General features: G+C 50.7%; 3 protein-coding genes across 3 annotated transcripts, besides 1 other annotated feature; 1 reads left to right on the forward strand and 2 right to left on the reverse strand.

Moving 5' to 3' along the window:
- Positions 1-12,836: part of a sequence feature (contig 1.89 1..282268(1)) that runs on past both edges of the window.
- On the forward strand, positions 2,274-6,785 carry ANIA_05212 (uncharacterized protein; the record flags this gene model as incomplete). Its single annotated transcript, XM_657724.1, has 4 exons — positions 2,274-2,423; positions 2,481-2,689; positions 2,813-3,000; positions 3,112-6,785. The coding sequence occupies 4 exons, from the start codon at positions 2,274-2,276 to the stop codon at positions 6,783-6,785; spliced, it is 4,221 nt and encodes a 1,406-aa protein (XP_662816.1).
- On the reverse strand, positions 7,299-8,682 carry ANIA_05213 (SUR7/PalI family protein). The gene is made up of 2 exons (XM_657725.2): positions 8,464-8,682; positions 7,299-8,407 (listed from the first exon to the last, which is right to left on the reverse strand). Exons 1-2 carry the CDS (start codon positions 8,599-8,601, stop codon positions 7,565-7,567), a joined length of 981 nt encoding a protein of 326 aa, XP_662817.1. The 5' UTR covers positions 8,602-8,682; the 3' UTR covers positions 7,299-7,564.
- On the reverse strand, positions 10,901-12,179 carry ANIA_05214 (glycoside hydrolase family 5 protein; the record flags this gene model as incomplete). Its single annotated transcript, XM_657726.1, has 6 exons — positions 10,901-11,448; positions 11,522-11,619; positions 11,666-11,730; positions 11,781-11,930; positions 11,984-12,042; positions 12,095-12,179. 6 exons carry the CDS (start codon positions 12,177-12,179, stop codon positions 10,901-10,903), a joined length of 1,005 nt encoding a protein of 334 aa, XP_662818.1.

Here is a 12,836-nt window from a genome sequence, read left to right on the forward strand (position 1 = left end):
TTTTGAATCAAAGATTTGGCCACACGTGCGACAGTGGTGTTTTCGCCGAAATGTTGAGAAAGGTTCCCCGCAGTGAAAACAGTCTTTCGCATTCTCATCACGCATCCAAAAATCCTTACTTAGTAATCTACTTCTGAGCTGGGTTACGACGCCGTCGCCGGCATTTGGACGGCGGCTCTGATTTCGAGACGGTATTCTGTCAAAGGCAGTGTTCAGAGGCGTGATTATGGTCGGGGAGCCCATGGTAGTGTTAACTGATGAGATCTGTGACGCTGGATAACCAGGCAGACGACCGGAACGAGTAATGGGCGGTCTTTCCTTACTTTCAGTCTGGGCCCGAGACTTGAGTGATTCTTTTGACTGAGCCTCCCCATCCATAAACGACATGGACGTAGCCATCGTGGAAGGCGTACGTCCTTCGGTATAAGCGCTGTCTTCTCCGCTTGTAAACTGATTGACGCTATCCGCTCCGGAAGCCGGTGCAGTAATGGTAGTATCATGTTGCATTGATACAGCAGAATTGGATCTCGTCCGGTCGGTGGGAACATTGCTGTCCTGCGTCCCATCTATCGACCGCTTGGCCTTCCGGATTGAGGACGAAAAGCTCGTATCCATTTCACGGCCTGCTCGTCCATCTGGTCTTCTTGAGCTATCGCAAACTTGGCTTCCACTGTGGGTACTGCCGGTTTCCGCTCCTGCCGGTCCATCGTAAACATTATTATAAGACTTCGCTTGCAGAACTGGGGAGTGCGTTCTTTGCTGACTCCAACCGGATGAGCTCAGTGACGTAGTTCGTGGAAGAGAATCGTGATCGGTGCCACTTGAGTCCAGCATTTGCGGATCAGTCGATGGCTGGGTGTTGGATATGTCACTCGTTGCACGAGGGGGCTCTTTAATCGCATTGACATGTACTTCGGTAACGGCTGGATCTACGGCGCCAGAATTTGCAAGATGGTTGGGTAATGAGACGTTATGAGGTCGTGCAGTCGCAGATGGAGCAACTGAGGCTTTGGACGATATACTCCCAGCTTTGGAAGAGACTTTGGAGGACCTTGCTGCGCCTGACACCATGGAACCATCATGGAGAGACGGGTGACTCACTGAGGTTGGCGAGTTCACTGCCGAGGGTAAAGGAGAGCTGGTATATTGCTGGGTTTCAACAGACATGGAATCTGGGGTACGTTTCGTCGTCTGGCGATCCGACGGGGGACGCTTCGGGTCCTCTGCAGATTTTCCTACCCCGCTGACCATACCGCGCATCCCGCCGACTGAAGTCCGTATTCGACTATATAGTCCACTCAGGCCGCCCTGGATCTCATCAGATATGCTCTTGTCGTCAGCAGCCGACGCCGGGGTAGGCGGGCTAGCGAACTCGTTGAACACGGTGAGGGCATCGGACTGGTAGGCTGCTGTATGGATCTGATCCAGAGCGGCGTTCAAGCTGTCGCGTTCTGCCTGAGTCGATAAAGATGCGCGAGAGCTTCGTCGCCCGAGTGGGAGAAAAATAGAGGATGCTGATGGACTGGGTGTCCCATGAGACGGTTGGGGAGCCATATCCTTATTTTTCTTGTCTGGCATCGATGGGAAAGGGCAATGCGTCAACAAGCAGAGATAGAGGCCCTGTGAAGACCACCAGGTACGGGTTACCCGGTTTGCGTTAGCACAAAGGAGCGGTGGCGACCATCCAGGCTAATCTGCTGCGGAGACGCTTCGCGTTCCGTGCTGCATAGAGATATTGTGTAGTGAAGATCCATGCAGGACTGTGCTTGTTTCAAGCCTGAGCACTACATCGAATATAACTGTACGGTAAGTGCTGATCGAACAGATGAGCGAGGTTCGTTGAAGAGGGGAAGTGGGATGAGTGTTGAGCTGGGCGGGTTGTTGTTTCTATCAAGTCCAGCCCGGCCTGGAGCCTGAGCGCCTAATGGTGGATGACGTGGGATGTGGCAGGTGACTACCTACTGTGGCTAGTAAATCTGATTGACGGTTGTGGCTGTGGCAACGCGACGACCGCGTCGAACAGTGTCAATCAAGCCGTCTGTTCGGTTCGAGGGCGAATGAGCAGCGATTCACTCTGTAGCTGGCCGTCTCCTGACTGATACAGCATCTCTCCTCCATGACCACCAATCACACCGTCTCCCAGCTCTCAGACGCAGAACATCCCACTGAAAGTCTGTGACCTTCAACGCGCATTCTCAGCTAGCTCCAAAGAAGGATATGATGTCGCAAACGGCCGCAAATGAGCTCAGGACGCAGTTCTGGCTAAGTTTACAATGAGCTCATCGAACCATTGGATCTCACTCTTTGTTGAACATTGCCTTTCGAGCTACGAGACCGGGCGACACCCCGGTTCGGATTGGGAAGACGATGGGAGCAACATTCGGTTTTCCTCCTCCGAGCAACAGCTTGCACGGATTACCGAGGTAGGTTACGGGTTTTATTATTGCAGGTATCCAGCTGATGGGTGTCTTCCTCCGCAGTGGAGCGAAGTAAACAATGTTCCCCGACCCAGATTGAGCGACTTGGATACGCAAATTGAAGCGGTCTTGTCAAGTGGATCGTTGCAGGAGTATAATAAGGATTTTCCGAATAAACCGCTCAATCGGGATCGCTGCCTAGGTTATACCATCCAGTTGGACGATTTCGAGCTGGTGTACGAATATCACGCCGGAAAACCAAACGTTCATTTGTATGTCAAGCGTTTCAGCATAGTATGGGCTCGTGATAAGGCCAAAGAGCCGCCGAGGGGGAAGCTAGTCACAAAAAAACCCGCGCTTATAACGCTCTTAAAACGTGTGCTGTCTTTGCTCAGATCTGGGCATCAGGCAATCGAACCAAGCCAAGAAACAGTGGACAGTAGCGGGCAAAACAACGGGGACGGCGATATCCTCGCCGATGGCCATACCCAACATGTGCGGCATCAGTTCATGTCCCAGTTGCCTCGCTCTCATTCAAGGTCTCCTGTTCAAAGCCCAATCCATGATGCGGTGCTCAACTCGGGTAAGTTGTTGGAACGTTTAGAGCAGACGCGATCCTCAAATGATCGACAGCCGAGTCGGGATATATCTTTAGATGCGCAGCAATTACAACCAATATATGGGCCTAATGCAGTAAGACAACGAAATACACATCATATGTCTACAAGCAATGTGAGTCACGTGCACCCTGAAAAGCAAGGAGCAGCAGAAGGAGACAGAGGAACACCGACAAGTGTTAGTTCCGAACCATTTATAACTCAGGCTATAAATCGTCCATGCTCCGAAAAGGCAACCAGACAAAACTTTTCGCCGCAAAAAGCAGAGCGGCAGTCACCAAGAGGGGCAGTTGAGAGGTCAGGATACTCAAACTCGCCTGAAAGGCAACCACAGTCTCAGCTTCAATCTTGTGAAGATGGCATTCCTCTGCCGGCTAGCCCTGATAAGAATGCGAAGGCAAAAATTGCCGATCCGTGGGAAGGTATGACAGGAATCAGCAGCGTTGATGTTACAGTGCCTGCCGATCAGAAAGAGCTTTTGGACTCCAACCCAACGCCGTGGTATCCGCCTCCGGATGGATGTCAACTAGCGTCAGGAAACGTGCCAAGGGCGCTGCTGGCTGAGTGGAATGAGTTGGCTTCCCGACGGAATCAAATTGAAGACAATAAGCCAAAAACTGTGGATGATACTCGTCCTAGCACGCCGGTTAGTGAGACGTCTTCTGAGTCGCTTGCAGATTCTTGGGTTGAAACGCCCAATCGAACACCCAGCCGTGGCGTGCTGCTGCCGAGGGATAGTAGTCCGCTCAGAGATAACTCCGTGCGTCCTCAGAGGGCGCAGAGCTCAGGGGACCAACATAGCCTTGAAAACAACACAGACTCGCATATGCAGATGGTCGAGGAGGAACCAGTGTCCGAGCTTGATAGAAATACAGACCCGATATCCAAAGCCTCGGTAGCTGCTATGGCTGAGCCAAATGCGAAAGCCATTGCGCCAGATATGGTTTGCGATGATGGCGGCCATGTTTTAGAGGACACCCAGTCAAACTCGAGGATGGCATCTGATGACAGCAATTCGAACTCAAAGATAAACAATGCGCCAGGCGCCAGGCCTATCGCCCCAGGCATAGGCCACGATGACGGGCATTATACCAATGTCAATTCTGAATCACAGAAGGACCCTGCGGTAGATGCCGGGCCAATTGCCAAGGCCCAGGTTGACAAGGGTTATCAATCGGACGGCAGTTCTAATTCTGACGATTCCGAGAAAAACGAAGCTCCAGACGTTGAAATCTCTAATCCAGACCCTGCTCTTGGGGGCGAGCAGGAATCTGAAAGTAGTTCTGATTCAGAAATGAGCGTGGCAATTCCCCGGCCGCTAAGTGGTAGCACGCAACAAGAGACATCCACCCAAACAGTATCAAGCCCAGAGCCGTCTCTTTCTGAATTCGCGGGGCAAAATGTTCAGGTGGTGGAAACCCCAGCGGTTCTCAGCAAATCGCGTCCCGTACTGTCGGGCCAGGATGCTTCAAGAACAGACCTCACTGAAAGCCAGTCTCAACCAGACAAATCCTCCCAATCACGCATTCTCAACACCTACGCCAGTCATGAAGGAGACAGCAATGGAGGGACATCACAATGGAACTCCATGTCTCTCCCAGCAAGTGCGCCAGACTCTTTAAGTTGTGTACATGTAATGGGCACCCCGTTGAGCAGCCAAGTCTCACCAACGCAACCAACTCCACGGTCACCATCGAATTCTATCCATACATCGTCGGGGCCGAATGTTGTCGAGGGTAGTGTACCTGCTGCTTCTTTATACCAAACCCAGTCGTCCAAGGCTTCCTCATCCCATCACGAACCGCATTCGTCATCCATGTTGTCTATAGACGATCTCCTCAATCCAAGCATACAAAGCTCTGTCCAAGGCAGCTCTTTTAGACCCGACCGCACGTCTCCACTGAAACGCCTTGCATCTGAAACTGACAGCGATCGCGGCTCACCCTTGAAACGAAGCAAATTAGATATTAAGCCTACGGTAGTCAAAGCAGAAGGCGGACTTGACGAGACTATTATCGCCCGCCACCAGAACTACATCATCAACTCAGCACAGTCCGTCGAAGCAGCAGGGATTTATGAAAAATTCCGCGGCGACTACCCGAATTATGCCGGTAATTATGAACACTTTATAAAATTGTGTTCCAGGTTGCGGTCATTTCGGGAAAGGGGTAGTCTACAAAGGTCATTTCTGTGGGATGACTTCATCATCAAAAATCTTGATACTTATCCTTCCTACCTTGCGGAGTGCCACTACAACCACATCAAGCCCTTGGAATACGAAGAGTATTTCGCAGAGACCTTCTCAAAGCCAACTTATAAAAGACGCAGCCTCGACATTCCAGGAATCAACGCGTGCGCGGCGCAGGTTGTCACCATCGATGAGTCTGTCGAGTCACGGGAGCCGGACGACGCAAAAACGTCATTCACAGCAAGTCTCAGGGAGCAGCTTTCGAAACTCCATACTCATTCCTTTGCGGTGCAAGACCCAACGTCTCGGAATGCAGTATCTGAAGATGGTCAAAACGCCGCAGAGTCAGATTCCACATCGCAATACAGCATTCCCGACAGCGAGCCCGCTCGCGCTGCGGCCCGGGAACATGACGATGATTACATGAACATCGACCACCTACAGGAGACAGATGACCTGCATACTGTATGGGAAAACAGCGACGAAGACATGGAAAACACCGGCATGGACGTTGATGTCGATGATACGGGCCACGAAACGGCGAGCGTTGAGCTCGGCGACGATGAGACCCCTACTGCTCTTCTAACCCCTGCACGGCACAGGTTTTGCTCAGAGCCCCAACCTGACAGCCTAGTACCGGACAGAAACAACAAGCGCGGTGTTTCATCGCCATCGACGTCAAGACGAAACAGGCTCACTATCCATACAACACCAGAGAGATCAACTTTAGGCATAGCCTCCAAGGCAGCCTCGGACGAAAGCGTCCACGGAGACGCCAAGCACGCCCTTGTCCCCAGAAACAAGTCTCTTACAAGCCAACCAACTTCAGAGACGGCTATAGACGCGGCGTCAGGCATGATCTTAAATACAAGCACTGGCTCCAAAGCGCCCAGCCCAAACAAGGACAAGGAGCCTGCTCATGTCTTAACTCCAAAGCGAAACAAGTTCCCTAATGGCCAGGTTGTAGAGACCCCAACTCCAGGAACAACGTCAAACCACTCCGGCCGAGGCATGATCGAAACTGTTATCGAGAACAGAGGCTCAGCCATAAATGCAGCCGCCAATTCCAACATTGAAGCACAAGATACTGAGCCCTACCCCGGTCCAAGCCCAATCCGGAAAACCCATCCAGCACTCCGGCGGCCAGAGAGACCTACTTCTGCTTCTGCAGGCGCTTCAGTCCCAGACAAGGACCACGATGATCATATCGGTATCCATAATATTAACAATACAAATGACATCTCAGAAACCGAGGAAGTCGCTCTCTCCGCCTCACCCGACCCCAAAGGCAAGGGTAAATCCCGCCAACAAGAAGCAGAAGATGAAAGCGAGAATGAGAACTGGTTCACCTCACTCCGGCATATCTTCCCTCAGAGAAAAAGTACAAAACCTGTCTGGTCCGACGATCCCCACACCCCCTTAAAGCAGTGGGCGCGCGCAGACCAGAATGTCCTTCTAGTGCGAAATCAGCGCGGCGGATTGAATGTTCCTGTTGACGAGAGGGGCGTTATTGGTCGGATCCCGAGGAAGACAGGACTGAACCAGGGCAGCGAGCATACCTAGATTTAAGCCTTTATGTGTGCGGTTGTGATAGGAGAAGAGAAGATGCAAGACGACGATAGCCAATGATATACGGAGTAACTCTGGACTATCTGGCTATATGTACTGAAATGATAAAAGCCTGCGAGCCATTATCCATATGCAGATGCGTATGCTTATTCCTATTCAGTTTATATGGTATTGTTTATATCGTCATGCATGTCTACTACTTAGATGTGTTATGTCTTTCTTCCGGCCCCTAAGCTATGCATCATTCCCGTTTCTTCCCGTAGACCGGAGTGAGGGAAGTCGACATAGCGGGCGTGTATCTCTATTGTTGCATTGCGGGTTATTTATACGCTTACTTCTGTTCTACTTGATCGTGACCGGGTGGATTTCAGTTCTGATGGCGTTGGCACTGTAGGAGTGAGAGGAAATGAGGTATCGCAGGCGCAATATAGACTACTAATGCTTTATCCATCTGTGAAGTTGATAATAACTTAATATACTTGAGATAGCTACAATAGGGAAGATATGCTTCTAATGACTTGTTCATTCTCAGGGTATCGTTATCATAAAAAATCTATCTACATCCCAAACCATGCCGAGCCAGCCATTGACGAATAGATAGATAATAAAACAAAAATGAAGAAGCCTTTCCATATCCATATCCATATCCAATGCAATCGAAGCATATTCCAGGTATAAATCAAGTCAGTGCAACTTGCATAATGTCGTCACTCTTCACTCGAAGAGGAATCGAGCCAAAGATAATTTTCTGCTTGTTTTCTTATTTTTGTGTTTTAGACGTGGCGGTATGGCTCATAGGCGGTTGGCCGCTGCTGCGCAGAGTAGTTAGGGGCGCTGGCGTGGAAAGGCGGTTGAGGCGAAGGGTAGCCTTCGCCGACGGGCTCGTAGGTGTAAGGCGCCTTCTCGGCAGTGATGCCACCACGGTTGCGGCCGTGACGGTGGTTATATGGCGAGCGGCCGGAGCAGCAGCAGGAGCTGATGGCCCAGAACAAAGCAGCAGCAAGCGAGAAAGCAGTGGCGAGCCAGGTGGCGGCGTAGATGTTGCGGCCCATGTGTCCGTCGATCCCGTACGGCTTGATCTTGTCGTTGAAGACTCCAGCGATAACGGCGAACATGGCGGTCGAAGTAGCCGAGGCGGCGGCGGTGAAGAGGAACGCTGCGATGGCGACGAGGGTCGTCACACAGGATCCCCAACGGCTGAAGATGGCCGTGATACCGAGGAGGATCTCAAGACCTGTAGCGGCGAAGGCGATGATATAGGCAATGCACATCCATTTGGAGACGTTCTTGTACACATTCAGTGCATCCTGGAGGTCGTCGGGAATGGCGTTCTGCAGGCCAAGGGTTTTGAGATTCCAGACTTCAACGGGGTCGAACCAGAACTGTGCTTCTGGAGAAGAGCAGTTGGTGACGCGGTAGTCGTTGTTGTTGGTGACGTTGCCCTGGCAGTAGCCGAAAAGACCGATATTGTAGAAATCAGGGATGTTGAAGTACTGCTCGACTTCTTCTAAAGCGGACCCAAGATCGCCATCGTCGACGGAAATGTTCAGATCATCGAGGACGCTAGAAACGGAGTTTTGTATAGGTGCGGAACTATTCAGATCTTGCAGATCGGCCTGGAAACGTCAGCTGATGCTCGCCCATCATCAACAAATCTTGAGAGTAAACATACCCTGAAAAAGTAGAGGTCGCGAAGAGAGTCGGTGCCATTGTCAGTAGAGCCAAGGCCCACAACGATAAGACATATTAAGGCGGCGATAGTGAGGACGTATGGAGTGAAGATGCAGATCATGCGACCGCCTTTACCCATCTTGAGAGCTGAATTTGGGTCGGAGAATTAGGCGAGTTTTGTGAGGTCGATGTAGGGATGAGGATGGCAGGCGTGAACAGTGATGGATTACAGATCTGATAGCGAGAAGAGGGAGGATCAGGATATTTATTTATGAGGCTGGAATGATGAGCTGGAAAGTAAGAGGCGCAGTGAGCGACTTCGCCTCTTTCTAAATTAAGCCAAAACAAATATCTGTGGCTGATCGTCGTTTACACTAAGCCGTATTTGGAAATACCACGCGTCACTGACGTCTCGCTCGCTCTAAGTATCAGTTGATTACAGAGTACAGAGCCCTGGGATTTAGTTGCCTTGCTCTATAGCTTAGATAGAGATATCTAGCGCTAACTATTCTGTCAATGTAATGGGATTGGCCTTTACTGGATGGCAGCCATGAATATATTCCATATGAAGTCAGCAATGTACTAGAGTATTTACAGTAGGCTTCACTATTCCAGTCTTGGCATGTCCCATTGTCCACCTGCAATGTCCCCCCCACACGCCCTGGTCCAGAGTATGGCAGAAGCTTCGTAATCCCCGGGCCCGTGGTTAGGTTTTAATTCGACCGCTCAGCCACAGCAAATTCTTCATCGCTCCAGGCATCTATATTTCGATCTTCCAACTGGGTAATGCTCAGATAGGCTCATATATCGATAGCTAATTTTCGTCTCCGGCAATTAAGAGCTCCAGTAAACCACTAGACAGAATTTGCAGCTGAGCTCAGCCCTGGGAGTGGGTCTATATCATGCCTTATTGCCTGGAATTTCAGGCATGAAAGGTCCAGTGCCGGGTTGTCCTCCCGGCAACGCCAACCACTGACCTGGTATTGACTCCAACTATCATCAATTTGTTGAGTGATCTGCATGGCGATTATTGTAGTGTGATTCTATCTTGAGATACTCAATATATTTGCAAGACGCTGCCGTGCTCCAGACCGCTGTTTGACCTGCCAATCCGCATAGAGTGTCACAGGGTCGCTGCTATTCAAGACTCGGACCTTTCAATATCACCCTTCCAGCCGTCAGATAGCTGGAAACCCTCTGTAGTATCTAATCTGATGATTGAATAACTCAATAGGGCCAAAGTGGGATATTGTTTAGGTAGGTGATGGTAATTACACAGAGAAGAAAGATATATTGTGAATATATATATGTGGAGCAGATCCTTTTGGAGTATGGTGCAATACATACTATCGAATTAAGCGCAACGGGTAACCCGTTGGTGCTTGAATACATCAAATTTACTTAGAGACTACAGATATCCTTGTTAATCTTAGTCCTTGATATATGTGAAACAAATGCCTATAGGATGTGCATCAGTGTTGATTCGGAACCACGGCGTAGTGACAGCCGCAGTGGAGGCACCGTTCTTTGCTCTTCGACTACGGACATGTTGACTGAAAGAACATCTTGTTATACAACGACGAAGACGGGGACGAAGACGTGCATGCCTTGGCCCACAATTCCCCCGTTTCGGCGCCATCCTCAACACAATCGTGTTAGTCTCCTGCCGCAGTATCTAGCGTCCAGCCCGTCACGTCCCGCCCCGACCTCGACCAGCTGCCTATTCCACGCCCAGAGCCATTCCCCAATATCTTGCCCCTTACCATCAGGGTGAAGTATGGTGAGAATGTAGATCATAGCGGCGGGTAGGAGGCTAAGCCCATGAGGTCAAGGGGGTAGCGGAGCAATGGGTCTGCCTAGACAGGGAGACGGAGTAGGCGAGAATGGGAGCTGGCGAAGAGTACGGCTATGCATAGGAGACCGTTTGGATATGGGATCGTTGTTATTCAATAAAGGTTCACGATTCTGAAACCGGGGTTATACCGCCATAATCACTATACTCGCAGTCAGTCCGTAATCAACGTTCATATCAATATCCAGAGTAACAAATCTCCGAGACGACTGGCTCACCGTAATAGAGCAACCGTACTAGAGCACCAAATGGCAATCAAATGCCGATCTCTACCGCGTCGTCGTGAGATAGAAGCGCGTGTACGGACAAAGCCCGACAGCCAAGGCAATCAGTGCCGCAGCGGATGGCGCACGCTGCCTATTGTGGGTCGGCCATGTATATTCTAAGCTAATTCCATGACGGGGTACGTTGGACCTACGCCCGAGCAGATGTAAGATGCGAGATAGACAAAGTATAAAGTACGGAGCCCAAAAAGAATTGAGGATGCTTTCTTTATATACTGAAACATTTCACAGAGTAGAGTGCCTATATATCACTTGGACCCAATGATCAGGACGAGGCTACAAGCAACCCATACTCAGATAACTTAATTCATGTACGCCTCCAACGTACTGAGCATCCCCGTATACGCAATGCCATCCGTCGGCTCCATGCTGAACATATAGTCTTCCCACCAAGGCCCAGCAGCCCACCAAAGCGCACCGAGCCAAACATCATCGTTCTCCTTCAGCGCATCCAGTAGACTCTTGACCGCTGCGCGGCATATCTCGTTATTGCCGCCCGCAAATTCACCAATGACACCGAGTTTGCCGTTGTCTTTCAGCCACTGCGTCGCGGATTCAACCCTCTCGGCGCCGATTGTCTCCGAAACACAGGTCTCGTGTGTTCCGGAGCCGTCAGTATCGAGGTACTGGTGCATTTCGTAGACGATCTTGTCCTGCGGGTCGGTGAGGGATTTCAGGTTGTCATTGTTGTCCGTCCATGTCCAGGCGCCGGTGTACGAGTTACCCTCGACGAAGATGTATTGCGAGGTGGCGCCGGCTGCGCGGATGCCGTTGATGGCGGCTTGGTTGAGATCCAGCACGAGGGTCTGGTCCATGTCGTGGAATTCGTTGTCTGCCCCAGACGTGTTAGCTTTAAGACCCATGCAGAGAGTAATATACAAGAGAAATAAAACATGACCGCCTAACGAATAGGAATGACATACTGGTATCGAAAATGACGTTCTTATTGTCCGCGAACTCGGCCGCTACGTTCTTCCACCAAGTCTGGAAGTCGGAGGCGCTGCTTATGATCTCGCCGTTGCTGGGTCTATTAGTAGATGCTTCTGTAGGGTAAACCAGGGGCGTACAATCGGCCAAAGTTTTGGGCGTCAACGATGGCCCATGCTCCTGCATCGGTGACTGCATTGACGACCTGATTCGTTAGAAGAAGTCTTACATCGACGAACAGAGCCATGGACGTACCGAAGTCAGATTTTTCAGGTATCCTTCGTCGAAAGAGCCCGTCATCTCAGGCGTCAGACGCTCCATAAGGAAGGGAATGCGGAAAGTGTTGAAACCCTTCGAGATGAGGGTCAAGATGGATTCAGTATCGGGGAAGGTGTAGTCAGTGCCCTGCATTTGCGTTCGTCAGCCTAGGTCGCATCCAGATGGACCTCTAGGCATACCCAAACACCAGGAATACTTTTCTCGCCGAACTCAGCGCCAGCCTCGGTGACTCCAAAAACTGCCTAGATCAGCAAGCTACCTCAACAAGCTGGAGAAGGTTGACGCCGTACACGTAAAACCGGCGCGCTTCTTGAGCTGGGGTGCAGCCATCGCGGTACCAGCCGCTACGGCAACCAAAAGAGTGTTGACCTTCATATTGAAAGAGAGAAAAAGAAAGATCGAATGAATGAAAGAATGAAAGAAACGAATGCGTCAAGCGATTCGAAGGAGCGACGGTAGTTGCTTGAAAAACATGGTGAGGGCGAACTCGAGGCCGCTTTATATACCGTACCGACTTCAGGGTTTCCAGGTTGCTCGTAGATCGGCGAAAAGTCGAAGACATCAGACAGCCGGCATGTACAGTTCAATACAAGCTCCAGAGGCTGTCAATCTGAAACCCCGGATTTCCCAGAAACGTGGTGGCGTGCGGCTTGAAACACAACTAATGCAGGACGAACGTGTCCACCTCGGAAATTGACCAGGACTCGGCCCGCCGGCAGTGAGGACCTTACTTGGATAGGCAGTGCTTTATGCTCTCCGCGTCTAAGACCATGATTATCATTCTGTTCAAGTGATTCATTAAGTGATTCAAAGGGCAGAGACCGGTCAATGTCGATGACCTACCGCGGTCGGGCTCAGGGTCCTACTCTTATCACTTTGATGCCTAGAGGCAAGCCGGTATTTCAGGATAGACTCGTTACCGTATAATCAAATCGGATCCCCTGATCGAGACTGAGACCCACTAGCATTCAGGTGTGACGATGTCTTGCGAATTTCTACCTTATTCGTCACGGAGAGGATGCACAATTCCCG

This window comes from Aspergillus nidulans, chromosome V (genome assembly GCF_000011425.1).
Source record: "Aspergillus nidulans FGSC A4 chromosome V".
Lineage (NCBI taxonomy): Eukaryota > Fungi > Ascomycota > Eurotiomycetes > Eurotiales > Aspergillaceae > Aspergillus > Aspergillus nidulans.